At 45.8% G+C, this 27,118-nt stretch overlaps 1 protein-coding gene across 2 annotated transcripts; it reads left to right on the top strand.

Annotated features, from left to right (window-relative positions):
* Positions 1 to 55: 55 nt before the first annotated feature.
* On the top strand, positions 56 to 26,421 carry LOC4816728 (calmodulin-lysine N-methyltransferase). 2 transcript variants are annotated; one of them, XM_033379838.1, is made up of 2 exons: positions 56 to 376; positions 24,819 to 26,421. In XM_033379838.1, exon 2 carries the CDS (start codon positions 24,882 to 24,884, stop codon positions 26,184 to 26,186), a length of 1,305 nt encoding a protein of 434 aa, XP_033235729.1. In that variant the 5' UTR covers positions 56 to 376; positions 24,819 to 24,881; the 3' UTR covers positions 26,187 to 26,421. The 2 variants fall into 2 exon arrangements, with proteins under 2 accessions (XP_033235729.1, XP_001356034.2); XM_001355998.3 differs by lacking the exon at positions 56 to 376 and adding an exon at positions 11,896 to 12,047.
* Positions 26,422 to 27,118: the final 697 nt, after the last annotated feature.

Raw genomic sequence — 27,118 nt, forward strand, 5'->3', positions numbered from 1 at the left:
CGCCCCTCCTCGCCCGTTGTGGTTCTTGGTTGTCGGGCGTAAACTAATTTTGTATAAATAAACGAACCGAGAATCGTTTGAAGTTATAATATTTGGGATTCGTAGAGTACGACGGAGACTTGGATGGTGCTAATGGAATGCGATGAATCGGTTGATATGTACATGAAAAGCGTGCGCCATTGTTGTGACACCTGCCGGCACTACTTCCCATCCCCCCTTCCCCCCCACTATGCATCAGGACTACGCATGTTTGTTCGTGTTTCCACATGCTTGTGTCTGTCGGTGCTGCCATTAGCTCAATCGTCGGAGGCGAGGAAGAAAGCGGTTCCTGATAGTTTCTTCCCGTTGCTGATGTCTCTTTCTAAATGACAATTTGGTAAGTACACTGGCCGAAAATCAATCAATTATAGAATATTTAACATATCAGTTTAGAAAGAACATATTCTCAGCTGACTAGCTATAGATAGAGAAAATCGAAGAAAATAGTTCAATTACACTGTGCACCTATATTCGTGGAACTATACGACATGTGTAGGTAGATTCGAAATTGTGGGTAATTTCAAGTATTTTAGGACCTACATTGTCTTTAGCTTCGAATACACAAACACTAGTACGTATTTATGATATATATCATAGATTGTATAATAGTTATTGGTATTTTGATGGGTTGATGAAAGGTCTTAAAGCACAAAAGTAAATGTCGCTGAAACATTTAAAGTTCAGCAGACCTTTGACCTGACACCAGATCCACTTCCATTTCCATCTCCACGCCACTCAACTCCTTCCCTTCTCTGGCTGAATCATTTATAGAGCTGCCACTTTGTCGCATCATTGGAGGAGGTCAAACCATCAATCACCGTGGCCGTGGCAACAGCGGAAACGTGCGCCAGGATGCCCCTCCTGCTGCCCATCCATCCCACAGAATGGTGGGGCTCGGCACTCCTTGGTCTATTTTCCACTTGCGCTGGCAATTGTGTATGAAGAAAATTTGTATAATTGCCAATTGCCACGGATTTACTCGATTGCGGAGACGCGAGCGACGATGCACCAAATAATATTCAGCATACGCCGTGTGTGCCAAATTAATTGTAAAGCATTGCCGCAGCCGTGCCAACGCACACACACACACGCGGTCGGATGCATGCTCGAGGGGTCTCACACACATGCAAATACAAATGCAAATGCAACATATGTACCATAAATATTTGCATATTTGTATAGAAATATATTTAGAGGCAAGTTTCGCATAACAATAAATCCAAACAACATTCTGTTCGCCGCTGGCACTCTGCTCTGCCTTTGGAGGAGCGCTTCGGGTTGTCTGTAAATTTGCCATAGCTCTGCGAGTGCATCTGTGAGAGTGTTAGTGTGTCTGCATTGTTTTTGGCTTATGTATGCATGCATGTCGTCGTGTGTTTCAATGAGCGCAAAATATCTATATCTGTGCCTGTGCCATTGAAAGTGCGGCTGTGTGCATCGAGGGCTGAAAAGTCATTTGAATTTTGAATGAGAGCCTCTCATCAGATTAGGGAATTTGGGTTGAACCATTCATGAAATGAATAAAGATACTCACGCTGAATGGGGGAACAATGCGCCTTGTATTTGTTGTTTTTGATTATGATAAATGGTAAACCAAAAAGGATCTAACGAACTTCATTGAATTAGTCTTGAAAGGGTTTCCGCTATTAGACAGAGAGAACGATCCTGTATCAGGACATTTAATGAAAGTTGAATGAAAGTTCAAGTTTAGTCAAGTTTAAGAGGCTTAAGAACCTAAGAACTTTATGGCTGCTGAGTGTCTAAAAGTAGCTTGAAGGAACTATCTTGGAGGAAGTGCTTCTTGCAGCAGGTTTGCTTGCATCAGATCAGAAGAAGAACTTTATTTGCAGCCCTCGCTGCTGTTACGTTCACATTTCACATTTCGAATACTCGTACAACGTGATGGGCAAACACTTTTTCACTTTTCCGCCTTTACACTGCTGTTACCTCCCCTCTCTCGATTGCCTCCTTGTGTGCGTGTCCATATCCTTCTCGGTAGGCTCTGGTGCCAGGCTGCACTGCAGCAGCATTTTTTATGGCCAGTGCAGTTCTTGTGCCCTGGGCCTCGAGCATTGCGACATGTTCTGCATGGCCAAACAACAACGCCTCAAACACTGTTGCAAACAATTTGCAATAAAATTGAATGCAGAACAGGACACACAGACAAAAGCCATGGCAGCCACAGCCATGGCCAAAAGTCAATCATGCAGGCCCGGAGAGTGGGAGAAGGCCACTAAGTGCCTCTCTGCCCCTCGCTCAGAGCACGTGTGGGGCACCGGGCCGCTCAACCTTTGACTGGAGCTTTGAACTTTGGCGCCATTTCGCTGACCGACGCAGCCAGGCGCATAAATTTCGCCTTGAGGAGCGGAGGGGCCACGGGAGACTGCAGTTCAAAAGACTCGCTTGGCAAAATTTCAGCTCAAACTTTCGTCTTACAAGAGTTCTTTCTCTTTTTCGTGTTCTTCCTCTTTTCTTTTCTTTTCTTTTCTTTTCGTTTCGTTTATTTTCTTTTCGCTTTCTCGATGCTCCTGCCCCTTTTGGCAGCAATGACCTACAAAGGCATTTAAAATTTACGACTTGATGGCGAATCTGCCTCGAAATGAATGAAGACAAAGTGCAGGAGCGGCCGAGGAGTCAGGGGCCCGATGTCTGAGGAGTGGCAGGCACCAGTGATGCCTAGGACTTAAATCGAAAGAAATATGGATTCGAATTGATTTTTGTGCGAGAGTCTTGGGGATCAGCAGTAGCACGTCAGATTGGAGATGTAATAATGGATAAGATACTGGTTATTGGAAAAATTATAGAATAGCATGGGATGTGCCTCACGCGCCATCAAAGTAGCTGGAGTGGCGACTGTCTTTGACGGTAAAACAGCCGTAAGCCACCGCCTTTGGCGGTGTAGTCAAAGCCAAGCCGACAGCTCTGTTGGCCCGACAGCTGCTTGGGTGTTTCTCTGTCCTGGCCTAGAGCCCTGGCTGGCGTGGAAATTTTCGCCGCGTGTGTCAAGCTGCTTAATTGCACTTGTGCGCAATTACATTTAAGTAACTAAAAGGAGTGCACTTGGCTGACAATTAGCCGCACACACACGCACACACAGGCACAGGCACACACACAAGCATGCAGCGGGGGGGGCGGGGCAGGGTCCACTCTAATTGGATCTAGCAGCGGCAACAATGCGTATGCGTAATCAAACTGACGAACATAATCATCGGCCTCATCAGTCGTCCGCTGGAAGCAAAACAACTACGAGAAAATGAGAGTGCGAAACAACACCAAAACATGTATTTATACACATAGGCAGCATCACACAAACATACACAATCACTACGTATATGCATGTATGTGTCTCAGGGAGGAGGTCTCCATATAATGTAGTTTTTTTCGATCTGGTTGCATGAGTTTTACGATTTGCAATTACTTTGCTATTTTGGAAATGGATTTTCTTATTCGCCGTCGCTGCGTCTGTGTCTGACCGGGCCGCCACTGCCCCACTCTCCCACTCTCCCATTCTCGCACTTCGTGCCACACATTTTCAATGAAAAGTCCGCGTCTGCTGCCAGTCTATGGCCCATTGTCTGAGCACGCTTGGCATCGTTTCAAGAGCAAGAAATCGAACGCCTCTGCTCATTACTCATACGCAGCGTGTACGCCAGCAACGTCAGAAAGGCCAGCCACGCGGTAGGGGAGCCAAAAATAAACTTTAAATAGAAATTATGGCTAAATTGAACTCAATTACTTATTATATTTATTCAAGTTAATCGATTTTCCCTGTTGCAAAGTAATAGGCAAACTTTCTTCCAAACGACACGGACGGATCCAATCTAAACATCTTTACATATCTCTTTTGGACATCTTTCTAGATAAACAAACACCTAAGCTCCTATCCAGCATAATTGTTTATTCCTCATAGCACCATATCATACGCAATTACCATTACGCCATTGTGATTCAGCCGGCAATCCTAGTTCAATTCACACAACCAAAAGCCGAAATATAGATTTTTGAAATACATAAATTACATAATTCACATAGCCCCCACATCATAAAAGAGATTTATGCATAATTATCGCAGCTTTTCAAAATAATCCCCGCAATATCCCGAAATATTCAATTGAATTTAGCAGCGATTCAGGCATGGCGGTAAAATCATCGGAAAATATACACAAATACGGAAAATTAGGAAAATGTGGAAATGTGTTTGTAGGGCGGCAAATGAAAAAGTTAATTATGCGCAAAGTGAAACCAAATGTTTTTGCTCAAGCGACTTTTCGGTCGAATGTCGAATGTCGAATGTCGAATGCTGAATGCTGATTGTCGGGAGCAAATTGAATGTAAACTGAGAAAAATGAAATACGATTACGATGAGCACTTGTGGCCACATCTGGGGGGGCACGGAGGCCATTTAATGGCCAACTGTCCATTTGCCACACAGAACACACAGCACAGCACGGCACACAAAATACATAGAGAATACATAAATCTATATCTAGATGCTGTCTGGCTGATATAAAATATACGTACGTACAAACAAAGCATTTCAAGTGCTCTGACAAAGGCGCTAAAAGCAAATGGATAACAAGGGAAATATATGCATGGAAATATAAATTAATCAAATTCATGCAGACAACAAAAAACATAAAACAACAACAATTGTGTACACAATGTTTATGGCGAAACTTTCTCGGAGTCTGGAGATGCTTCAACTTACATTTTAGTGGTTTTCTGTTTAAGTCTCAGTGGAGAGATCCACAGAGATTGTTGCACTTTAAACTCTTAAAATATTCCCCAATAAAACCAAAATTACAGAATTTATCTTCTAAGCCAGTGCTGCACCAAAGGACAGCCTCTGGATGGTAATGGGTTATGCATTTTTAAGTTTTATTACACTATTTTCATTACTACTGAGACCAAGAGAGTATGCAGAAGCGTCATATGATGATAATTTTCTTATTTTCAACGTTAATTTTCCGCTATTTATAAACTAATGTTATATTCCTTTATGAGCCATACAATGAGCATATTACTTTGCCCTCTGAACTGAACACAGAACACTTTTTTGTTTGTAAATAAAAATTCGTTTCCACATACAGTGCCGCTCAACTGAATAGGTTCAACAATTTTCAAAAGTCAAACCGCTACCTACCAAATTATATGAAATAATATTTTTATCATAGATCGATTCATTGTTAATATAGCAAGGAAGTTTGTGGTTTCCAGGACACGTTTTTAGAGGCCATAATCGTACATACACCTACAATGTATTAGATTAAATACTATCGAAAGTTCAGCAGAAAACTGACATGAACTATGTTTTTCTTTTTGACTAAAATTCCAAAAAATCATCGCTTCGGGCTTCGGTTATCAGTATGTTAATATTTAAGGAAAAGTATGGGAAGTGTCTAATATTTCTATACGGTTAGATGTGGCACTATGGGAGAAAAAAGTAAACGAAAAAGGTCCAAAAAGTATTTCCAAATATTTTGCAATGATTTCACTTCATTTTTATATATTTTTCCAGGCATTTGTTTTGCTCCTTCCCCTCTCGAGTCCTTAGAAAGTGTTTGAATGGATACGGAAGCCAACAAAAGTCCTTTTGGCACTCGGCATATGCGACGTGGTCAAGGCGAAGATTATTATTGAATATTTTATGGGGAAATGGGGCAACCCATCAACTCATCAACACATGCCCGCACACACAAACTCAAGCTGTGACTCCATCACACAGCTGTGGTGATATACAGATACTCGTGTGTGTGTCTGAATGGCCAAGCTGCAATTGCTGGTGGCACAAACAGTTTCAATGGGGCGCCCAGTGCCGCATCCGAGCACTTCACCAAGAGGAGGCAAAGGCAAGGGGGCAGGGACAGGTGCAGGGGAAGGGCAGACACAGGGACTGCGGCCAAAACGGTACTTGAAAAACGGCGCGCGAATTTGTTGCCAACTTTTTGGGCATCGCAATGATGGCCACGTTGGGCACAAGTGCCCCTGGCTCACTAATTTGATGCCTTTGCCGATGCAGTTGCCGCTTTTTTACTCGTACATACATATATGTATGTATACTCGTATATATTTTCCGGATTTGCATTGTGTGCTGCATGGACAGAGAATTTCGGAGCATTTCTGATTTGTGGAACAGCACAGCATTTAAGAGTTAAGCTATTCATGGGACACATTCCATTATCTGTGCAATTATTGCCTATCATCCATCATCGACTAGGGTGCTTCTGTTCGCTTTCCGCTTTGGATAATTCCCAATATTGTTTACCTATGGAGAGGAAAGGAAGGGGAAGATGCTTTTAGATGCAGTACACTCGGCGATCGCCTTTGACTTTGTTTATTCGGGCATCTATGTTTAGCGTCTGCTCACGGCTAAGATCCCTCGTGAAATTTTTCGCTTTTCCGAGCACACGCCCCCCGCCCAGGCAGTCTGCAGTCCGAAGTATTTATGATCCACATTCGCATAATTATGGCTTGTATTCGTTTCATCTTCAACGATTTCGCGGGCATGCAATATGCGCCATTAATTTGCAAGTAATTAAAATGCCTTCAAAAAATACTGCAATCCAAACCCTAAACCGAACCCAAACCGAAACCCATTTCGAGATTTGTTGGCCAAAAAAATCGGAGGTGGGACCCCGTACGAGGGTATGTCTTGGGCTTTCGGTGTCGTGGTCGTGGTCGTGTCACTTGCGTCATGCACTGCCCATTGTGGGCACGGTTTGTGCCAAGTTTTCGAATATAAATGAAAGATACATACAACAGGCTTTTAGAGGCCTGTGGGGCAGAGGGGGTTGGTGAAGAACGACCTGCTTGGCCGCACAGAGGAAGGCGGCAGCAATTAATGCCGAATAAAATGTAATTATACTGGCCGTATAAAAATAACCGATTTAATTTAATTCAAAATCACATTCAAAGCTAATTGAAAAGCGGCGGACGCAAGGGGCAGCCGGGCATCTGTGGGCGTGGCATGGCGTTGAAGGAAGGTGTCCGTCCGGACCGAGTTGGGATAATTAGCTACTTACTGTCGGATGTTCTCTCAAGCATTTGGCAGTAATTGCTCGAAGGGGTAGGGGTAGGGGTAGTGGGTGGAGGGGTTTCTGATAATGTATTTCAATGTGGATCGATTTGAGGCAGGTCATACTCCTTTATACAGGAAGCAGGAGGATAGGACAACGAATCAAGTGTTCCAGCAATCTCAAAGATTTCTCGAGGCTTCAGTGGCTTTACAGAAGCAGCAGATGACCCAAAGAATTTGTTGACTCTTTTGAGTATAAAAGGAATGCTCCCATTATTACTCGTATTGGATATTCGATGATTTGTAAGAAGTACTCATAGAATAACAAAAACCTGGAGTCTAGAGCCTGGAGTGTGTACAAAAACACATTAAATCTCGAGTGAACGAGAACACTTCAAGGTTTCGAATTATCTTAAACTCTTATGTACATGCACATCCCTCCTTCAGGAATTCCCTTCTGCTGTTGTCATTAAAACTAAAATGTTTTGCGATGCAAGAGTACGACTCCCCTGGCACCAGCTGAAAGCTGGCAAAACTTGACTATAGCCCGTCCCGCTGTTTGTTAATTACCCGTAGAGATGCCCGTATATCTGCCCTCCTTAGCCACCACCCCCCATCCCAAACATCCAAGGAACCCAGCCAGAGCGCAGCAGGCGGAAGTGCATCTGCGAGGACGACAACGAAAACATTTCATGGCACATTATTTTTATTAATAATTATTTCACATGCGGACCAGACGGGACCGAGAGACAGAATCGTTTGTACATCAATTTTACATGACCGGCAGTCCGGCTGTCCGCCCTCCGCCCTCCTGCCGCCTCCCTCCTCCCTCCGCCCAGCGCTGGGCTGCTCGGTCTTCAGGTCCGTCCATCTCCGGACACTGCCAACGACCAACGTGCAGCGACCAGCGACCAACGACCAACGACGTTGACGCAAATCGAAAATGCCAACTGTTCGCTCGGTTTGTTGCTCCTCCCCGATTTGCGGTATCATTATTTCAGTTTTCCGTTGCCGTTGCCGTTGCCATTGCCATTGCTGCTGTCTTTTATCTGGTTTTGCTGTTTGCCTGTCAACGGCCACAGAGACAACAGGAACGACAGCAACAATGTCAGATGCCGCATGCGGGGAGCGCACTCGCACTCGCACACCCTTGCGTCCCGTGTCCCGAGTCCCCTTGGTATGACTTTTGGCTCTGGGTATTCGGTATAGGCGGTGCTAGTCTTTGAGTAGTACAAATATTAATCATAAGTCCGAAATAAAGGGGTTTCCCATCCCCCAGGCACTACGTGTAACGATCGTCTCCTCGTTTCTCCTCCCCTGTTGGGTACACCTTTACGGATAAATTAATAATTATTAAATCAAATATTAACAACACAATCGGACAGGCTATTTATGAATGAATCTTCGTGTCGGGTAGGGTATCCTATGGTCGGAACACTCGACTGTGGCCTGCTTCTTTCTATTTATTCTGCTTGGGTTCTCGGGTTCGTTCGCTCTATTTTAATAAGCCTTCAGGTGCAGCGGCAAATGAGCCATGAATTATTCGCCTCTCACATAAATAATTGTAATTTCGGGTTCTTCGTTTCGTTTAAAAATAAACCCACGTTTTGGCTCGAACTATGTGCCGAAAGATCAGGCGTCAGCAGTGCAGCCCTTGAACGATTATGTAACTGGTGGAAGGTGGACCTTGGAAAGGTTACAAGTGCCTGGGTTGGGAGAGCCCTCGGAAAAGGAGTGATGAAGGTGGTTTCCTTTGGTTTCGTTTGAGCAACCTCTCCATGGCGTTAATCCCTACCAACAATCCTGTTATTCAATCCGTTTACTCGCACATATGTATATATGCATCATCCTCATCAGAATCGTATCCGCTTCGTTCTGTTGAACCGCCAATGGCAGAGATAAATCATGGAAAACCAATTTCCAATTTCGTGGAATGGTGGCAGGATTCTCTAAGCTTTAAACCCAGCGAACCCACCCCCCGCCGAAACCCACTCCGAATCCTGCCAGAGAATTAGGGTAATCGCTGCTTGGGGTATCACTACTGGCCCATTCCATCCCCATCCCGTGCCCACCACCACCTCCAACTCCTCCTCCGACCTGACAGAATGTCTGACAGCTCTAACCCGATTCTGTGTGTGCTCTGATTCGGACGACCTTATCGACTAACAGTTTGTCCTTGCTTCCCTTCGGTTGACATTTTCAGCTGGCATATTTTTGTTTTGTTCTTTCCGTTTCTCCTGCTGGTGGACCCGAAGGAAAAACCACAGAAAATGCAGAACAAGGGAACAAGGGCTAAGGTCGCGGCGGAGGCGGCTCCTTATGCACTCAGAGAAAGCTTAGTTGCGAAATGTTGTGGGGTGTTTTAATCGAGGAATTTAATTCCGTGGATCTCTAGGAAAACAGTCACCTTGATTACCCTTAATATTTATCGCTGTTTGCTCGGATCCGAGTGGTTTCCTTGGTGAATCTCGTTTACACAAAAGAGTTGAAGTTTTCAATCAAATATCATCCATCGATGTCTACTCCTATTGCTTCCTATATTTTCTCTCAGTGTCGATTCAATTTTATCAGTCGTTAGGCTACAGCTTTCGCTTTTTTTAGGTTCTTCTTTTTGAACATTTTTGTTTTGATTTTTGTTTTTTTTTCCCTGTTCTTTTGTTCCTCGTAAAAAGTAACAAAAATCTGACAACATTTTTTTGCGTTTTGTGTTTTGTTTTCAGACGCGTTGAATAAAAAGAAAATAAATAAAAATAAGACACACACACACACACAGCCATAGGAGCACACCAGATACAAATACATATGTATTAATATAAATAAAGCCAAAAGTAAAAGAGCCAACAGCGACGTTACCAAAAACAAAACTTCGTCCACTTCGCCCTCCTTCGCCCTCATGGCTATACCATCTCCAGGATGGTTTTCCCCCACCCTCTCCCTTGCCCCCCATTCACTTTTCCCGCCTGTTTGTCTGGCCAGTCTCTGGCGTTGCTCTGCCGTTTCTCTGGCTCTCTGCCGGCGTTGCTGCTCTGGCCTTTTATTGTTTGCTGTTTTCTGTTTTCCACGTCCGCGAGTCGCACCGACCCTCCACCTCCCGCACCCGTCTGTGCACCTTCTTTTTTTATGAATGAACGGGAATTTCGCCAGCGGCATTCAGGGAAAAAAGGCAAAAGGAAAATCAAAAATAAAAATCAAAAGGAAATAGATAAGCAACAACAGTCCAACAAGCAGAAGACAAACATTTAGACGCGTGAAATTTGTAAATGGAAAATCATTTAAAAGCAACAAAATAAAGTGTGAGACGGAGAGTAGGGGCGGGTGAGCCGTCTGCTGCCATACGAGAGCTCGGCCAACGCAAATCGTTGGCCAAAAGAAGCATTAACACGTCAAAACGCTCACGCGAGCTGACACCTCCATCCTCCCATCCCCTCCAGTGGTGTCCTTTCTTTTGGTTTTCGTGAAGCAGGGCCAGAGAGGGCCCAAGTTTACTTGGAATTGGTAACAGGAGATGCATTACATCAGCTCTGCCAACAGTTTCCAAAGTCGTGCGAAACTACAAATATTGGTGTATTCTTGGTTTCAATCAAACCGGAAGCCATCAAATTTTTGGTCAAACTGTCAATCCTTACATCTTCTGTGAATCAACATTCCGCTGATTCTAACCAGAGTGTGTTGCGGTGCTCTTAAAGAGGTACAGTGGTACTTCTAAGCCCTTCCACTGTCTGAAACAGTCTGTAACGGGGTGATGCCATATGGCAGCTATCTTGTTTATCCTTCCATGTCTGAGAGTCAGTTTCTATGGAAACAAGTCCTTCAGATGTTAAGCTGAAACTTTGCGCAGATTACTGCATTCCTGTATTCAAGGTTCAGACTGTTTATGATTCATATATTATGAATGTAACTATAAAAGGAAAGATCGCTGGTTCATAGACATTAACATAGGTCACGGGCCACGCCGCAAACAATACAGAGGTCCTTGAAGGAAGCCTGTCAACGCATTTGATGTACATCCATTAGGTGTCATTATCAGGATGAGTGAGCGAAGTTTGTTGTAGTTGGCTTTCCCATAAATAGTGTATGGGTGAGTGTATACACTCAACTCAGTAGCGTCATCATCATTTAGGGTACTCCCACTCTAATCCTGAATAAATGATCCAAAAAAGAAGAGATAATCCCACCAAACGGCTAACGATAGGTCTAACACAGGTCTTCGGCTCTGGCGTTCAGCCACCGCCGCGTCATCATGAGCCAGCCAGCCTGGATTCTTCTCCTCGAGGTCTATCCAAACCTCAAATACATTGTTTTACTCTTCCCATTCTCTTAATGGTACACCATCTAACCATATAGAACTACGACCATACACAGTACTTCTAGCCAGCTCGAGGTTGAGGTTCGTGGTTCGAGGTTCGATGTTGCGAACGAACCTGCTCGACCGTGTGTATTTTTCGGCAGCGAAGCTCTTTTCGCTCAAATACAATTTCAGTCGTTGCTCATACGCCGCGTGGTTGCAGCTCATACAGGAGCGCGTTCGTGAGAGTGCCTCTCTCTCCCTTCGAATACGTTTGAATTAACGTTCTTTTTCGAAGCGGCGGAAATTCAGGATTGAGATTCGAAGCACTATTTGTGGCCGTTGGCCAGAAAACGAGTCGAAGGTGGAAAACACAGCGCTTTTCCCGCTTTTCGTTGGCGGCTTCCGTTTCGTCATTTGTTGTTGCTTCGAGGCGCGTGTGCTCGGAAAATACTGTGCGTGGATTCAAACAAAAAGTGGAAACAAATTCAAATATTTTGTAAATAAAGCTTCAGCTAATATCTTGAAAAAGTGATTAAATTTATTTGATTTTTGTTGAGTATTGAATATATTCAACAAACACTAGAACCCAGAACCAAACATATCGTCAATGAAGAGATCCCAAACATTTCGGAGTTTAGTCTGCGCCCGCCCTCAAGCGATTTAATGGCCCGGCCGACAATGCGGATGAGTGTACAATATTCCAACGTAAGCATTTCGAATCCTTTGTGTGTTTAGATCTGTACATTCCGTAAAACAATATTCTGCAGTTCATCAACTTTTGGGGCATTTAATGTCTGTTTTTTATTTGTTTGTGGAACAATCGTTTCGCTGGGTACCCGAAAAATGTGTTGCTGGAAATTGAATTTTAGAATATGTACATATTTCCCGTGATAAGTTTCCTCTTATCTAGTGCCCCCCAAAGGCCGTTTAAGGCCACTTCGTTATCAATAACAGTAAAGCATAATTTAACTTATCTAACTCCCGGTGACTTTTAGTAAAGCCGTGGAACGTAAGGTCACCGTTTGGGCGTTAGTTCGCAGCTAAAATAAATATTATCTTTGGCAGCACTTTTCAGTTGCTAGCAAAAGTCCAAAGGTGTTCGGAAATATCACTCCCCCACTCTCCTGACTGCTCATTCCTGACTCGAAAGGTTGCCTCTCGGAGAACTCTCTTGGTCGAGTGAAACTGAGAGAGCACCAAGAGGCAGAGCCGTGCTTCGAGTAGTCTCTCCTACTAAAATAAAGTTACTATGTGAAGGAAAGTTCTTGAAAGTTCAATTGCATACTGTCGTATTTATTTCATCATAAATTTATCGCTCTTATGAGTGAAAGATAAACAAAACAAATAAAGCAAAAGTCCATCGATTGGGTTGAATGGAAACTTTGAGAGATTGAAGTTTCGATTGGAGGGGATCTAACAGACAGTTCCTTTGATCAACTACAAGTTTTTATGGATACTTTGTGGGCCGTGGAACAGTCAATTTTAGTATTGCTTCGTTCTCTTCCATCTATACTTTGTAGAGTCTGTAGGCACCTCTATTAACCATTGATTAATGGCTACTAGTCGCATACGTTACGTATACGTAACAAGCAATTAACAATGCAAAGACGCTTCTATTGTCTTGCATTTCTTATGAAAACTTCACACAATTGGAGACTCCTACAATGCCACACATAAACAATTATTAAGATTATTCTCTATCCGAATCGAGGGTATTCAGAGTTTAATTGAGCTCGGACCCACCCCACAAATCGCCGCAAATCCCCACTCATTCCCAGAGTCCCCCCGGATTCCCATTCGCCTTTGGGCTGGCAGATCTCGATTCCATTTGTCAATCGCTTTCAATTACATTTAATTTACGCTCAATGATTTCCAGGCATTTCCCATTTGGTCAACTAAGGACACTGGCCCTGCCCCTGCCCCTGCCCCCCATGTTGTGGCTTTCCTGCGGTTTTCCCTTTTATGTGCTTTTCCCTGTTTGTTGGCCTTCTCCTGAGCTCAAGTTTTGCCCACTGTTTAAAGTTTTCTTGCTGCCGTCCCGTCCCGTCCCCGTTTTATGGGCTAATTAAAGCCAACTGTCGCATTAAATTTTGCTGTGCCATAAAAAGCGGAGAGAGCAGAACGGCAGAAGAGCCACCATTTTCTATTTATTTGGTTTAAAGTTCATGCTACGCATAAAAATGTCTGTTGTTGATGATGAGGAGCACACTTGAAAGAGATTTATGGCACCGATTCGATGATGGACTGAAGAAGACGTCTCGAACGAGACGAACTTTGATTGAGTGAGAGGGCGCATTAGGTGGGCGGAGGTATTATGTCCTCTCAGGATGCCGAATAATTGGCCGCTGGAGCGCCGCACGTGTTCAACTGTCTTGTCTGTGTATCTTTGCTTTTTCCTGCTTTCCTCTTCCGATTCTCATCTGCGAATGGCACTAATGTCACGCTGATGAGTATTAATTGAGTACAGGCTGCACACGGACACAGCGCCAGAGACGGGCACACTCTCTCGCACTTGTACCCACACCCATACCCAGAGCCACCCCACGGATCTACAGCTTTGGGGGCTATAAATCTAACCGGCACTCCTACACCCCCACAGAAACACATGGCTAGGCCTCTTCCCCCCCCGCACCGCACTCACACTCAAAAGTGGACACAGCCACAGAGACGGCGTGTGGCAAGCGGCTAGCGTCATGCGGCATGCGGCATGTGGCGTACGGCTACGGCTACGGCACACGGTCACATGCCTGCCGTCTTTTGAATGCACTGTGAAAAGTGAGGGGACAGATTAGAGGCACCATCCGTTTTTCTCCACATTTTTGGGGTGAGACCTATGCGGCTAGAGACCCCATTGATCTACTCTGTTGTCTGCCTGAGTGGAGCTAAGCAAGTAGCAAGTCCTATCGCTACTAAGACAGATACATCCTGTACTTACGTCGAGGTATTAATCGCCCAGGACTCTAAAGCACTGCCTTCGATAAATCCCTCATAATCTGGGCTATTCTGGTGACTGACATCGATAAGTTATTGTATCCTCTCTTCGCTGAAGCCATGCTTTAAAGACTAAGTCCGTGTCGGGTTCTGTTCTATTTCGACTGATAGCCGGGAGACGTGTCCGGAGACGGCTACGGCTCTCATGCTCTCGCAACAATGTGGAAGGCAAAGTCGTCCTTTAGACTATTGGCTATTAAAGACTCCTGGCTCTCCTTTGCTTGTGTCCTATTTGGCAACTACTATGTAGCTTACGTGGTATGAAAGGAGTGTTAAAAAGGCTGCTAAAGTTCAGCTGCAAATACAGGTTGAAGATAGCCCAGAGCCCAGAAAGATGGAGGGTAACATTTGATGTGTGTTTTCCTTTTCTGGGTTTCCTCCTTTTGATCTGGCTTGTAGTTTACGGCAGCTACAAGCACCTGCAAGTGAAATGCCATAAAAAAGAGCTGGTTCCAAGCAACATCCTTGACTTTTCAGTAGTGGCCATGTGAGGGAGTTGCAGGCCAGCTTTGACAGCCAGAAACCGGAACGAATCTGAGGTGCCAGTCGAAGTGGATGCAAACTTTGACAGCGGCATGAGAAAGCGGTCCTTTCATCCATCGTGCTCGTATGGCTTTGGTTTCAATTCAATTTTACGAGAATTTCTCCCGATGCATTCTTCTGCCTTTGGGCCTGGCGGCTGATGGTTTCGTGACTTGTTTTGACCATGTGTGCTCTTTGTGTGCCCCGCGGGGGGTGTGCTTCGGGTGTGCCGCCACTTGCTTGGGTCCAAGCAATTAGTGCAAGCGAGACGCACTCGCACATAGGCCCCGGCTTTGTTATCGCTCCATGGCCCTGCTCGCACATGGCGCATGTGTCTCGAATGTGTGTGGCGGCAGCGTAGCTGTGTTTAAACAGTTGGCGTCAAAATTATAATTAAAACGTGCATCACAGCCGTGAGCGGCCGCACAGCATGTCACAATTTGTTGTTGCCCCTGGGCCTGCCCCTGCCACGCCTATTGCTGCTGCCGCTTACGAAACGTTCTCAATTTATCGGCAAATTCAGCTATCATCCATGGCCTCTGCCCCCAAGCGGGGGGAGGGCACTTGACAGCGCGTCCTTGTAACTTAATTGAATTTTTATTGCCAAGTTTGCATAATGTAAGCCGTCTCGGAACGGGAAGAGCACTTGGGGCAAGGCATCGCCTCGCCCGCCATTGTTGCGCGTCGGTGGTCGGTCCGATGATGCGGCGAGGTATACGTAATCAGCGAGAATTGCGCATACGCAGCGTCAGCCCAAAAAGTAAACCCCGAAATGCAGTCACCCATTAAGCGGCGATAAGCTGCGGCAGCAGGACTGTACCGCAAAAAAGTGCAGTGACAGTGCCAGTGGAAAGGACAGGACACGTAATAATCAACTAACGAACCAACTAACTCTTTCTATTTCCATTTCTGCTGCAGTCAATGTCCTGATTTTGCGATAAGCCTGGGCACGCCCCTGCGGTTTTCCTTGCCGCGGTCATGCAGGGGCATGACATGTGCGCTTGGCGACTTTTGTGTGGGGACTGGGGAGGGGGAGAGGCCTAGATGATCGATAAATAATTATCCTTTTGTAAATTTCAGTAAAACAGCAGAATAATTCGATTCCATAAGAGCTATTGTATTATTCACCTTCAAAAATAGCACATTTTTCCCATGAAAATTGCCAAAAATATTTCCTAGAGGACCTCCTTAGGAGAGCTTCATTCAGTCGGTGAGTCAGTCAGTCTGTCCGTCAGTCAGTTCATCTATCAGTCAGTTTCGGTACATTGTAGCTGCCCCGTCCTTTCGCTCAGTGGCCCCCCTGAGTGCCGTTCGCCAAAAAGTTGCATGCGTCAAGCTTGCAGCTTGGGGCATTCTGTTTTTGCTGTTGCCGCTGCTTTCCCCCTTGACTTGTGACGCGGACACGCGAGCGGGCTCAGCGGGCAGGCCACCCACGGACAGTATCCCTGCCATGTGTCAAAGTTCATTAGGAATTGTATCTGTGCAGGACGAGTATGTATAGATTCAAATACACTCGTATTTCGTTTCCCTTCGCCATCAGAGCCCTCAGAGCCCCTGTGATATTTGAGATTGAAAATAAAACAAGACACAAAATACGAGGAAATTGTAAATTGTAAATTGTAAATTGAATTTCCTGCCACATAAAATGCAATTCTGCACTCAAAGGGATCAGAGGTCGGCCCTGTCTCAATGGGAAAAGATTACTACTGTACGAGTACCCGAGTATTGTATTGTTATTTGATTTATGGAAAGCACCGGCTCGTTCTTCTTTGTTTTTGCTGTTCAGATCAACTTTATATTACATATATTTTGCAATTGAGAGATTTATGGCCAATGCCAATGCCAATGCTGGTTGTTTGTCCAATGCTCGGGTGGCATGGCCGTTTGAACTATTACCGATGTTACCCATGCGATAGGTTATTGCTTTCCTGCCTCCAGCTATGATGGATTGCACTAGAGAGCAAGATTCGTGTGGCATCTTGCCGTGCAGATTGACATTGAATTGGCAGTTATTGCTTGCGTTTGGGTGCGTCTATCCCTAACCAACGTCAATGGAAAATATATTACAACCCATCCAGCAGAAATAAGGGTATCTATCTATTCGTTTTGTTCAGTGCACCACACTTTAAGGGGCAGCCAAGTCGGCGACAACCGCATTCAAATTATCCCCCCACAAATCAAAATCCGAGCCCATAATATTTCAATTGGAATTATCAAGTTCGATTACCGTCATATTATCGCTGATAGCTGACGCGACTTTCCAAAAATAGCCTTAAATTACCTCATATATTATCGCCGTCAGAAAAGGTATTACATTGTCAGAGTTAGAGTTGAAAAGTGTCTAGATTGGGGGCCGTACTCATGATCAAGATTAGCCTCATAGTCGGTCAGTGGTGGCTGGAGGAGATTGATTTGGAAGCATATTTTCAGTGAAATTAGCAGTTTATGCTGCTCCGTCGCGGCGGTCTATTGGGGCCTCTATCTGAAGCGGCTTTAACCTCCGACCCAGTGTTGACCTGCCTTTGCCCCGCACGTCTATCTCCCACTGCCCCTGCCACAGATTGTGTTGTAGCCGTGGCTGTGCGTGCAGTCACTGGGGCGTGCGTGCGCCTTTCCAGCTGAGTGATGAAAGCATTTAGGCAGACTCCTCCATGTACCTCTGCTGCCACTCTTTCCCTGGCCCCCAGTTTACTCGGCAAAGGACCACTTATGCGGCACGCAGAAGAAGCTCCGGCATCGACATTGGCATCCTTTGTGCCCCTCACCTCAGAAGTACTTAGCCAGAGACAGCCAGAGACTGTGTCTGTTACTGTTGCTGTGGAGTGGCAACTGGCTGATACCTCGTAGGAGCTCATGCAGCTCCCATCGGCCATTTCCATTGCTTACCAGCTTATGCCTGATGCTAGTCGGATTCTACGAAAACTTCGCTCAAGAGCTCAAGCCCTCTCTTGGACTTTACAAATTGGTTTATCTCTCGTTGGGCCTTTGCCATAACCATTTCAAGTCCTGTTCAGCCTCGTGGAGGGGGAAAGCATGCTGAAATTTAACCAGAATCCCAGAGTCGTCGGTGGAGCATTGACTCACGTCAGAATTTTGCCTTGCGGCTGGGTTTGTGCACCTGAGGCAGGCTACATAGCCGCTGGCCCCTGCCCCTGCCCCTGCTCCCACACACTCACTGGGAAATAGACATGACTGGTGGCTGACTATTTATAGACTTGGCAGAGTGTCCGTGTGTACCATGTTGCCACGTACACCCATGTCCCATGTCCCCTGTCCCATGTCCCTTGTCCCATGTCCCATGTCCCATGCTCCATGTCCCTTCTTCCTTCGTCCATCCTGTCCGTGTCTCTGTCCCACACATTTGACTGAGTTGCTAGTTGAAGCGAGAGAATTGTCTCCATGCCACTCACACACACACACACCCACACACACACACACACTTGTATCGTGTACATTCAGTACTGTTCTGTACTGTACCACAAACACAGGCACATAAACATACACTTGTATGAAAACTACACGAATGTTTATGGCGCAAACTATTTTCCTGTTTATTTATTGATGCGTCTATTTGTTATTGTTGCTGTTTTGTGCGGGAAAGGGGAAAGTGGAAAGTGGAAAGGAGAAAGCCGGAGGATGGAGAATGGAGGCTGGCGGAATGCGGAAAAATCTGATTTTCCAGTTTTTTAGTTGTTGCCTAATAATCGTAATATTTAATAGTGGCATCTGGGGCAGGAGCAGGGACAGGAGCAGGGGCAGGAGCAGGAGCAGGAGCAGGGGCAGAGGCCCCCTAATTGGGTTGGCCCTTTGTGTGCTCCTCTCTTAGGCTTAGGGCCTGCAAAGTGGATTAGACTGGACCTTCGTTTCTTTCTTTTTCCTTTCCTTTCATTTGCTTTCCTTTTATTTGCTTTTATTTCTTGTTATTTTTTGTTCTCTTTTTCGGATTTGTTATGTTAAATTCAGCTGCTAACGATGTCCCCTGCTGTCGGCTGCCGACTGTCGGCTGTCGGCTGTCCTGTTCGTCCAGGCGTTGTCCTGTTATTTTTAAATTACGGCGCCTGCCAAATATGTTTGTCGTTCCTCCGATGATTAACAGCCCTGCAATGACTCTAGGAAAGAAAGTATTTCGTCTCTGCGATGCCCGGATTCAGGGACGATCCCCAAATGACCCCCAAGTAGTCCCCTCCTTCGAGGGAGGTCAATTTCTTGGGCAGAATACACTCCTCTAGGACCAGAACGAGAACCCCCCTGCCCCGCCCCCCCGTCCTGGCAAGTTGGCGACTTCCAGCTATTTCCACAAAATGTTTTACATATTTGCGCTTTCTGCATCCTCCTCCCAGACCCTCCTCCTCTGTACAATATGCAGGAAAATTGTGTCATATGGTTGTGGTGGCTGTAGAGGGGGGATGGTGGCGGGGGGGACTTGGCATAATATGTAAATTCTCCTGTGGTACGTGGCTTAAATTGTTATCACAATTTCCGAATAACTCGCAGATGCCAGAAACCAAAAGGATCACAAATGCTGCTTGGGCTTAAGAAAGGAATTCCCTATGCTGGGATTATCGTGCCACTGCCACACACTCGTACATGTGTCAATATAAGCCGGCACTTCATGGCGATGGGGATTTCCCCACGTGATTCTCAAGGGAATCATTTCCATAGGGAAATCGACCAGCTGGGAATATCAATTCTTGTAAAGTTTATTAGAGATTACAGACACATCTTTTGATGTCTTTTCATCTATGTATATCTGGAAATGAATGATAGACATATTTCCTGATAAGAATATTAATAGTATAAGTTCAAAATATTGCTGGTAAAGGGGGGGAGAGGCGCTACGTTTCTGTGATCTATACAATTTTTAAGGTAGACGAACTTCCGTAAGAAAAAGTTCAGCAGCAGGCTGCCTGCTTCCTAGTTCTAAACAACCCCTTGCTTCCCTCATTTAGTGGCTCCGACTACGCTAATTGGTAAAATCAATTTATGAAAACAGCTGACACAGTGACGTGTGGAACGTTTTCCTTCCTCAACCGATTATTTGAAAAACAGCGTTGGTTCTTTCAGTCTATCCCCTATCCACTATCTAGATACCCCTGTCAGGAGTGCTTTTCCGCATATCCAGAGACATACGGAATGAAATCAATAAACCATTACCTACAGTTTCTTCCAAGTCACCAAGAAAATAGTTCCATTCCCAAGACGCGACGCGTCGCTTGGTTTTTGTCAACTCATTCTCTTTACCATTCTCCGTCATTGTTCGGTACGGCGTAATCACGTTTGCTGCAGCGCAGTGCAGCGGATCGGGGAATTCCCCTTGAACTTTTGTGAATGTCATGAGCTGTTGGATCACTCGCCCCGATTCCCGACACACCACCCCACAGCGCCCCTTCCCAGCGTCAGCGTCACAGCCGAACTGCGGCTAAGGAACTACGGATATGAGGCCACGAGGGGAGCTGTTAAGTGAGTGACAGGCAATAAAAATTGGAGGCGACACTTGGCCCGACCACTTCCGGCCAGGCCAGACCGGAAATGTTCCTGGGGCGGAACATAGCCATGTGCTATGCAAATAATTTAATTAATATTTTATTTCACACTGAATCCCGACCACTGCGTCCACAGTCGACCGTCCCTCGTGCACTCGTCAGAAGCGGAAGAAAATTGGATTTTTATTTACATTTTTGCACTTACTTGAACCCGTCTGCGGAGGGGACGGCGGCTGGGGCAGGGGCAGGGGCAGGGCAGCGATTCTGAATGGGAATGGGTGCGGGAATGAGTACGGGAATGGGCATTGAATCGAAAAGAAATGCCCAATAAAAGCAGATGCGAGCGTAAATTAAATCTGAGCAGTCGTGCATGTGTAATCTCTGTCCATATATGTATGTATGTATGTATGCACGAGTATATATGTGTTTATGGAACTCGTTTGTGGATAGGCAGATGCGCTAACCGTTGGCTTGCAGTCAAAAATCAGGAAAAACATGAAAAAAAAGTTGAGTCGGAATCAACTTACGCCTGTAAACAGTAAACAAATCACACAAAAACACACACGCACACGATATGCACGGGTCCGGGCATTCGTGTACATCTCAGAGAAGGGAGAAGATGGAATAACGCACACACACATGACGATATATAGACAGTTCAGACAGTTAGTTGGTCGTAAATCGATGGGGATTATGTGCGCTAATAAAATTTTAAGACTCTAGGAGAAAAATATACGACTATGTACATACATGGCGGATGAACGAGGAAGCGTTCGAAAGTTTTTGACGATTACGCATACGCCGCGTATGCAGAGTAGAGCGGAGATTATAATTTACTCATTTAAATGATCAAAATATGTATTCTAAGGATATGACGGGCTAGTAAATGCCTATATCTTAAATAAGCTGTGAGTGGTACAGGAGCATCAATCACCATACCCCGCATTCCTCTACCCTATCAAATGTATGCTATGCCAAAGATCAATCAATCAGGGCTGTCATTGCTTTGATTTATCGATATCTTGTCAATAATGATGAGTTTTGTCACTCTCTGAAACAAGAGCTAATCACTCGATGCTACCTTGTGGCTATTGCTAGAAGAGGTTCTAAAGTGCACTTATTTGATTCCTTTTTCGTGTCACACTCTAATCTCTAAATTGAATTTATTAAGGGAAAGTGTGTTGGTGTGCCCCCTCCTTGTGCTCCTCCTCCATCTTGGTAGTGTATTAGATTATCGCTGATGGAAAAAGTTTGCCCCTCGCCGCCGTCGTTCATAATTAAATTTGACTTCATTATCTCCCCAGCGACAGTGCCGCTGGAATAACTCTTTTTCACAGTTGGCTCTTTATCGTGCGAGCCCGGGTATGAGTCCCCTCCGTCTGTCTGTCTTGATGTGTGCCCAGAAGTCATGTGTCTGTTGACACTCCGGGCCCCAAGGTCAGACTCGAAAAAATAATCATAAAGAACCCGCAGAGAAGCATAAAAAGAAAAGCCAAGCAAATTGCTGTGACAGTAGATTGCAATAAATAATAAATTATGGGAGTTAATGCGAGCAATGAGCGCGAAGAGCGTCGAGCATTCATCAGATGTGTCGGGATATACACACTCGTGTGTCCTCGTATATATAGCGTCGCGTGCTGCCCCAATGTTCACGGGTGAACCCAGAAGGGGTGAACGGTGCAGGGTGCAGGGTGCAGGGTGCAGGGTGCAGAGAGAAGAACACGCACGTCAGTTTTTTTTCCACTTTCTTTTCCCAGTGTTTTCGGCAGGGGATGGTGGGGCTGTGTGGCTGGCGGAAAACCTTTTCACTTTGTTCTTGCAACTTTTTTGCACGGCACCCGTCGACAACAGTTCCCTGTTGCCACAATGCAAGAAAAGTTTCTCGAGTGATTGAATCGAATCGAATTGGATGAATTTGCCAGGGAAAGAACTTTAAATTTCCATTGATTGAGGCAACCGCCGATTGTCCCCGCCTCCGCCTCCGCCTTTTGTCGGTATCTCACTTGCAAATGAACTTTGGTCGGAGGCTGGCCCTGTCCAGGTGGGGTCTTCTCCCAGCTAATCGCTTGACGAGTGTTTCTCAGACCGGTCTGAGGCGAGGAACACTTGCTCAGAATGTTGTCAGAGCGTGTGCGGGTGGAGGGGGTCTCTTCCAGGGCACTTTGCAAACATTGTCGGCTTTTATTGTCGCAGCTGCAGGGCGGGCTTTAAAGTTGGACCAAAGTTTCCGGCGTAAACTTTTGCTGGAGGCAGAGCTGCGGGTTTCTGGTTCGGGGCACGTTTTCCAGAGCCCACTCAATATTCATGTTTCCCCATTTCGGCGGATGCAAAATCCGCATTCTTCAGCCGGGCATTAGGCATGGGTTTCAAAGAGGTTTCCCCGCCTCCGCCCACTGGGGGTCTGGGCGGGGCAGGGCAGTCATTAAAAGTAGTTCGAGAAGAAGCTGCCGAAGTTCCCCAAAGTTGTTAATGTTTGATAAGGAATTGCTGGGCAACGTCGAACAGACCATAATGGCGATGCTAAAGGTGTGATTTCGCTGAGGGTCTTGTTTGATTAGGACATTCATTACGGCCTCCCTTTGAGCTCTGACAGGCTTGGGGCGGCACCATAAAGCACTTCGCTGATTTGATATGTAGCATGAAATTAAATAGCCCTCTGGAATAGCAAACAGGATGATTGGGTTATTTTCTGGCTGGTTGGCGCCGCTTTGATCTTTTTCTGGGTTTGATGTTTATTTTAGGGGCAAATGAAATAGCTCTGAAACTATCTGAAACCATAAATGTTAGACTTGGGCATCTGTTGGTGGGTATTTCTCGACATCATTTCTGGACAAAGCCAGGCTTTGGTTGAGGGGCCCAACCAATCCAATCGAGATTTAAATGGAGACACTAATCTACTCCGAATGCCTGTTTATTATTCATCGCGTGGAATACGCAATAGTTCAGCTTTGATACATTATTAAACAGCACAGCTTTCCTTGTCCCAACAGCTTATCGGCACAGGTGTCACCTGTCAATGCCCGGATAACATTTGGGGGACAACTGGTTTACTACGAGTGCGAATATGTATTCGAATAGTACAACATTTGAACACTTGCACATTCCCCTTCATCCCTCTGAATCTAATCTAGGTCTAGGTAATCTAGGGATTACCTGAATGGAGTTCGATGCGAGCCAACCCCATTCGAGATTCCCCAATCAATCTGGTCGACTGACCTTGAACTTGAAATCTGTTTATTAGCCCACACTGGGAGTATACAATGCCCGGCCGTCTCTGTACAGATTCGTTGCTCTCTCCGGCCAAACAGATTCGAGTGCTACCAAGAAAGAGGCCTGGATTCCGATGAACTTTAATTACTCAGCCGCACCACGCACAGGGCTACGGGCTGGCCAGACCAGGTGTCGGTGGTCCATTGTCCACCCACGGCATTCCCAGGGGCCTTTAATCAGAACTGAATGCCCTCTTATCACCATATGCTCGTGTTGTCGGTGATTGCTGGGAAATGGGTGGGTTGCAAATGCGCTGGCCGGTTTTGCTGGAGAATCGCCCATCCCCATCCCCATCCCAGATTGAACATGTGTCTGTCTGATAGTGTGTGTGCCTGCTTTCACGTCAGCACAATTAACATTTTTATGAGCTGTAAAATTTCTTAATTTTGATGAATTTATACGGCAAGCAGCAAAAATCAAAATATACAGAGTGAAAATGTGCAACAATCAAAACAATAAAAGCCACGCTAGAATCTACGGTACACGCACGAGGGAATATTCTCTTGATTTATTTACATATACATATCTGTAGATATCTATACATTTTGTAGTTGTTTTTAGTTAGTTTTGAGATGAAAGCCCACGATTCGTTAAGTGTTTAAAAAACATACTCCAGACAAATTTACCCAGGATTTGCTTTAACTAACTCGGTCTCTCTCTCTCTCTCTCTCTTTATAACGAGCTATAACTCAAGAATGGAAATGAGTCTAGGCGGTTCCGAAGATTCATTAGAGATTCATTAAATAACCATTGTATAGCTATATAATGATTGGTAAAGAAAATATATCAAAGTTCCAGGGACCATCTCTAGAGAAGATTAGATCATAGGATCATCTAACAATCTACATCATTCCTTAATTCCTTAAATATTCTACGAAAATCGAACAGGGTATAGCACAGTCGATACAGGTCTCCCAATGCATACAGTAAATGTGTACTCACAGACGTCTGGTCTATAAAAATGTAGCCAAAGACTTTGGTTAATTTTTTGTAGGATTTTTGCCGCTCGGTATAATATGTTTTATTTTATGGTCGGATAATTTGCGCTTTGAATGCCATTAAAAATTCATAATTGGAAGATGATGGGCCCGAAAGAAGGCGAAGCGAAGTAGAAAATTCGAGATTGGTTTCGGCCAGACGAGAAAAACTTTGAAAACTTTGGCAAAACTCTGGCTAACTCTGTTCTCCTCTGCCCCCATTCCCTTTCCAGATACGAAACCCATCCGGAAACTGAACTGAAACCGAAAGACAAGCAGTCCAGGCCTGAAGTAAAATGTCAGCCATTCTAGTACAAAAATTATCAGCAGAAACTCAAATCAATTCCCAGGCCCAGCAGCAACCAAGCCGGAAAACGGAGCAGTCACCTGAGGTGGAAGTGGGACATCTGGCAACCATATCGCTGCTGCTGCAATACGATATAGACAATACGCTGAATGCGTTCAAGGAGCACCGAAGAATGACGATGGACGGAAGGGGAATGGGAATGGGAACGGGAGGACCAGGAGCTCTGGCAGTTAACAATAACCAAGACACGGACGTTAACCTGAATAGGACTGCGGCTGGGGCTGCGGTCGGCCCAATGGCCGAGCTAGAGCTGGAGGGATTGGCCAAGGGGTGCCCCCCAGCGGGGGCCGGTCAGGGGTTCATGCCGCCCACACCTCCGGCCACACCCAATCTGCAGAACACGGCCCAGAAGCGCTGGAAGATTCTGGCCAAGGTGCTGCGCAAGGACTCCGAGGAGACAGTGTCCTCCTCCAGCGACGAGTTCAGCGAGGAGCAGACGGCGTCGGTGCGGCGCTTCAAGAGCTTCGACCTGCTGCAGCAGGACAGCTTCGAGGACCACATGAGCCTCAAGTGCCTGGGCAAGACGGAGAACTGGTACAAGTACCGCATGCAGCTGGACAACGACGTCGAGTACTCGGTGAACATCCACCACATGGAGCGCCAGCTGACCGCCAGCGATCTCATGGGCTTCAACAACACGGGCAACATCTGCGTGTGGCCCTCGGAGGAGGCTCTCACGGCCCTGGTGCTCTCCGAAGTGGCCGCGTATCGCGGCAAGTGGATCCTGGAGCTGGGCGGCGGCTTCACCTCCCTGGCCGGCCTCATGCTGGCCAAGTACGCCAAGCCCTACGCCGTGCACCTGACCGACGGCAACGAGGTCTCGGTGGACAACGTCCGCAAGACGGCCTGCCTGAACGAACTGAGCTGCTACACCAAGTGCTCGGTCCTCAAGTGGCAGGAGCGCTCGGCCCGGGCGCAGGCGGAGCAGGAAAAGTTCGACTTCATCCTGTGCGCCGACTGCCTGTTCTTCGACGAGGCCCGGTCGGCGCTGGTCGACACCATCTGGTATTACCTGGCGCCCCGGGGCGTGGCCCTGATCATGGCCCCGCGGCGCGGTCGCACCCTCAGCATGTTCCAGGACGAGTGCATGGCCCGGGGCTTCGCGGTGGAGCTGGCCACGCGCTACAACGAGACCATCTGGCAGCGACACCTTCAGCTCAAGGCCGACTCCGCCCTGTACGACGAGGATCTTCACTATCCGCTGCTGCTCCGCCTGTGCAAGACGCACAGCTAGAGGGTCCCGAAGCCAGATCCAGAGACGGGTTGGACGGGGAGTAGGTGCAATTAAATTTAGTCAATGTTTTAGTTGATAGCAAGCAAATTCCAGTTTACACCTTAAACAAAACAAAAGAACGGGGCTGAACGGATAGAAATTCCTCCCACACTGAAACAAAAACCAAAAACCAAAAATATAGCAAATCCAATGCATTAGGCTGGTCCCTGAAATCGCCAAGAAAGAGCTCAACATCTTATAATCTTATAGTTTTCTTCAATCAGACAATTGTTACCCTTTAGATTCGATTTTCTTAGCAAGTATTCCATTCGCCGAGGAGGTCGCTCTAGAAAGGAAAACGCCACTTCTACTGATTTCTACCCATAATACCTACACATATTTCAAATCACAGAACTCCTAGTGCGTCCTTCTATGTAAATGCCATGCAGTATTGTTATCCCATGTCCATTTTCTGTGCGAAATTAGGTCCGATGTCGATTCAAGACCCAAGAAGCCCAAGGTACAATAGATCGAAATCCGTTTTAGGAACCCCAGAATATTATGTAAGTCGAAACTCATCAGAGCTGTTGTAATTATTTTGTTGGATCCCAGCAGAAGTCGATAATTATTTGAATTATGTTTAGTGTTAAATTCTGTGAGCCTCCTGTTTGAGTCCTCTCTGAGGACCAGCCTAATGGTCCCCCCTAGCACGTAATGTAGTTCTCTGTTAAGTCGGGTACCAAAAGATTCCTTTGATATAAACATAAATTTAATTTGCTTTGATTCCACCAGTTTTGCGACTGTTATTTTTCGTTTTGTCTTTTACAAAATACTCGTTATGCATACACGTATGTAATTATGTATCTATGTTATAACCACACACACACATGCACACATGCACACGCACACGCACACAAGTATTATTTGAATATAATGTATACGCTGAATATATG

Source organism: Drosophila pseudoobscura, chromosome 4 (assembly GCF_009870125.1).
Source record: "Drosophila pseudoobscura strain MV-25-SWS-2005 chromosome 4, UCI_Dpse_MV25, whole genome shotgun sequence".
Lineage (NCBI taxonomy): Eukaryota > Metazoa > Arthropoda > Insecta > Diptera > Drosophilidae > Drosophila > Drosophila pseudoobscura.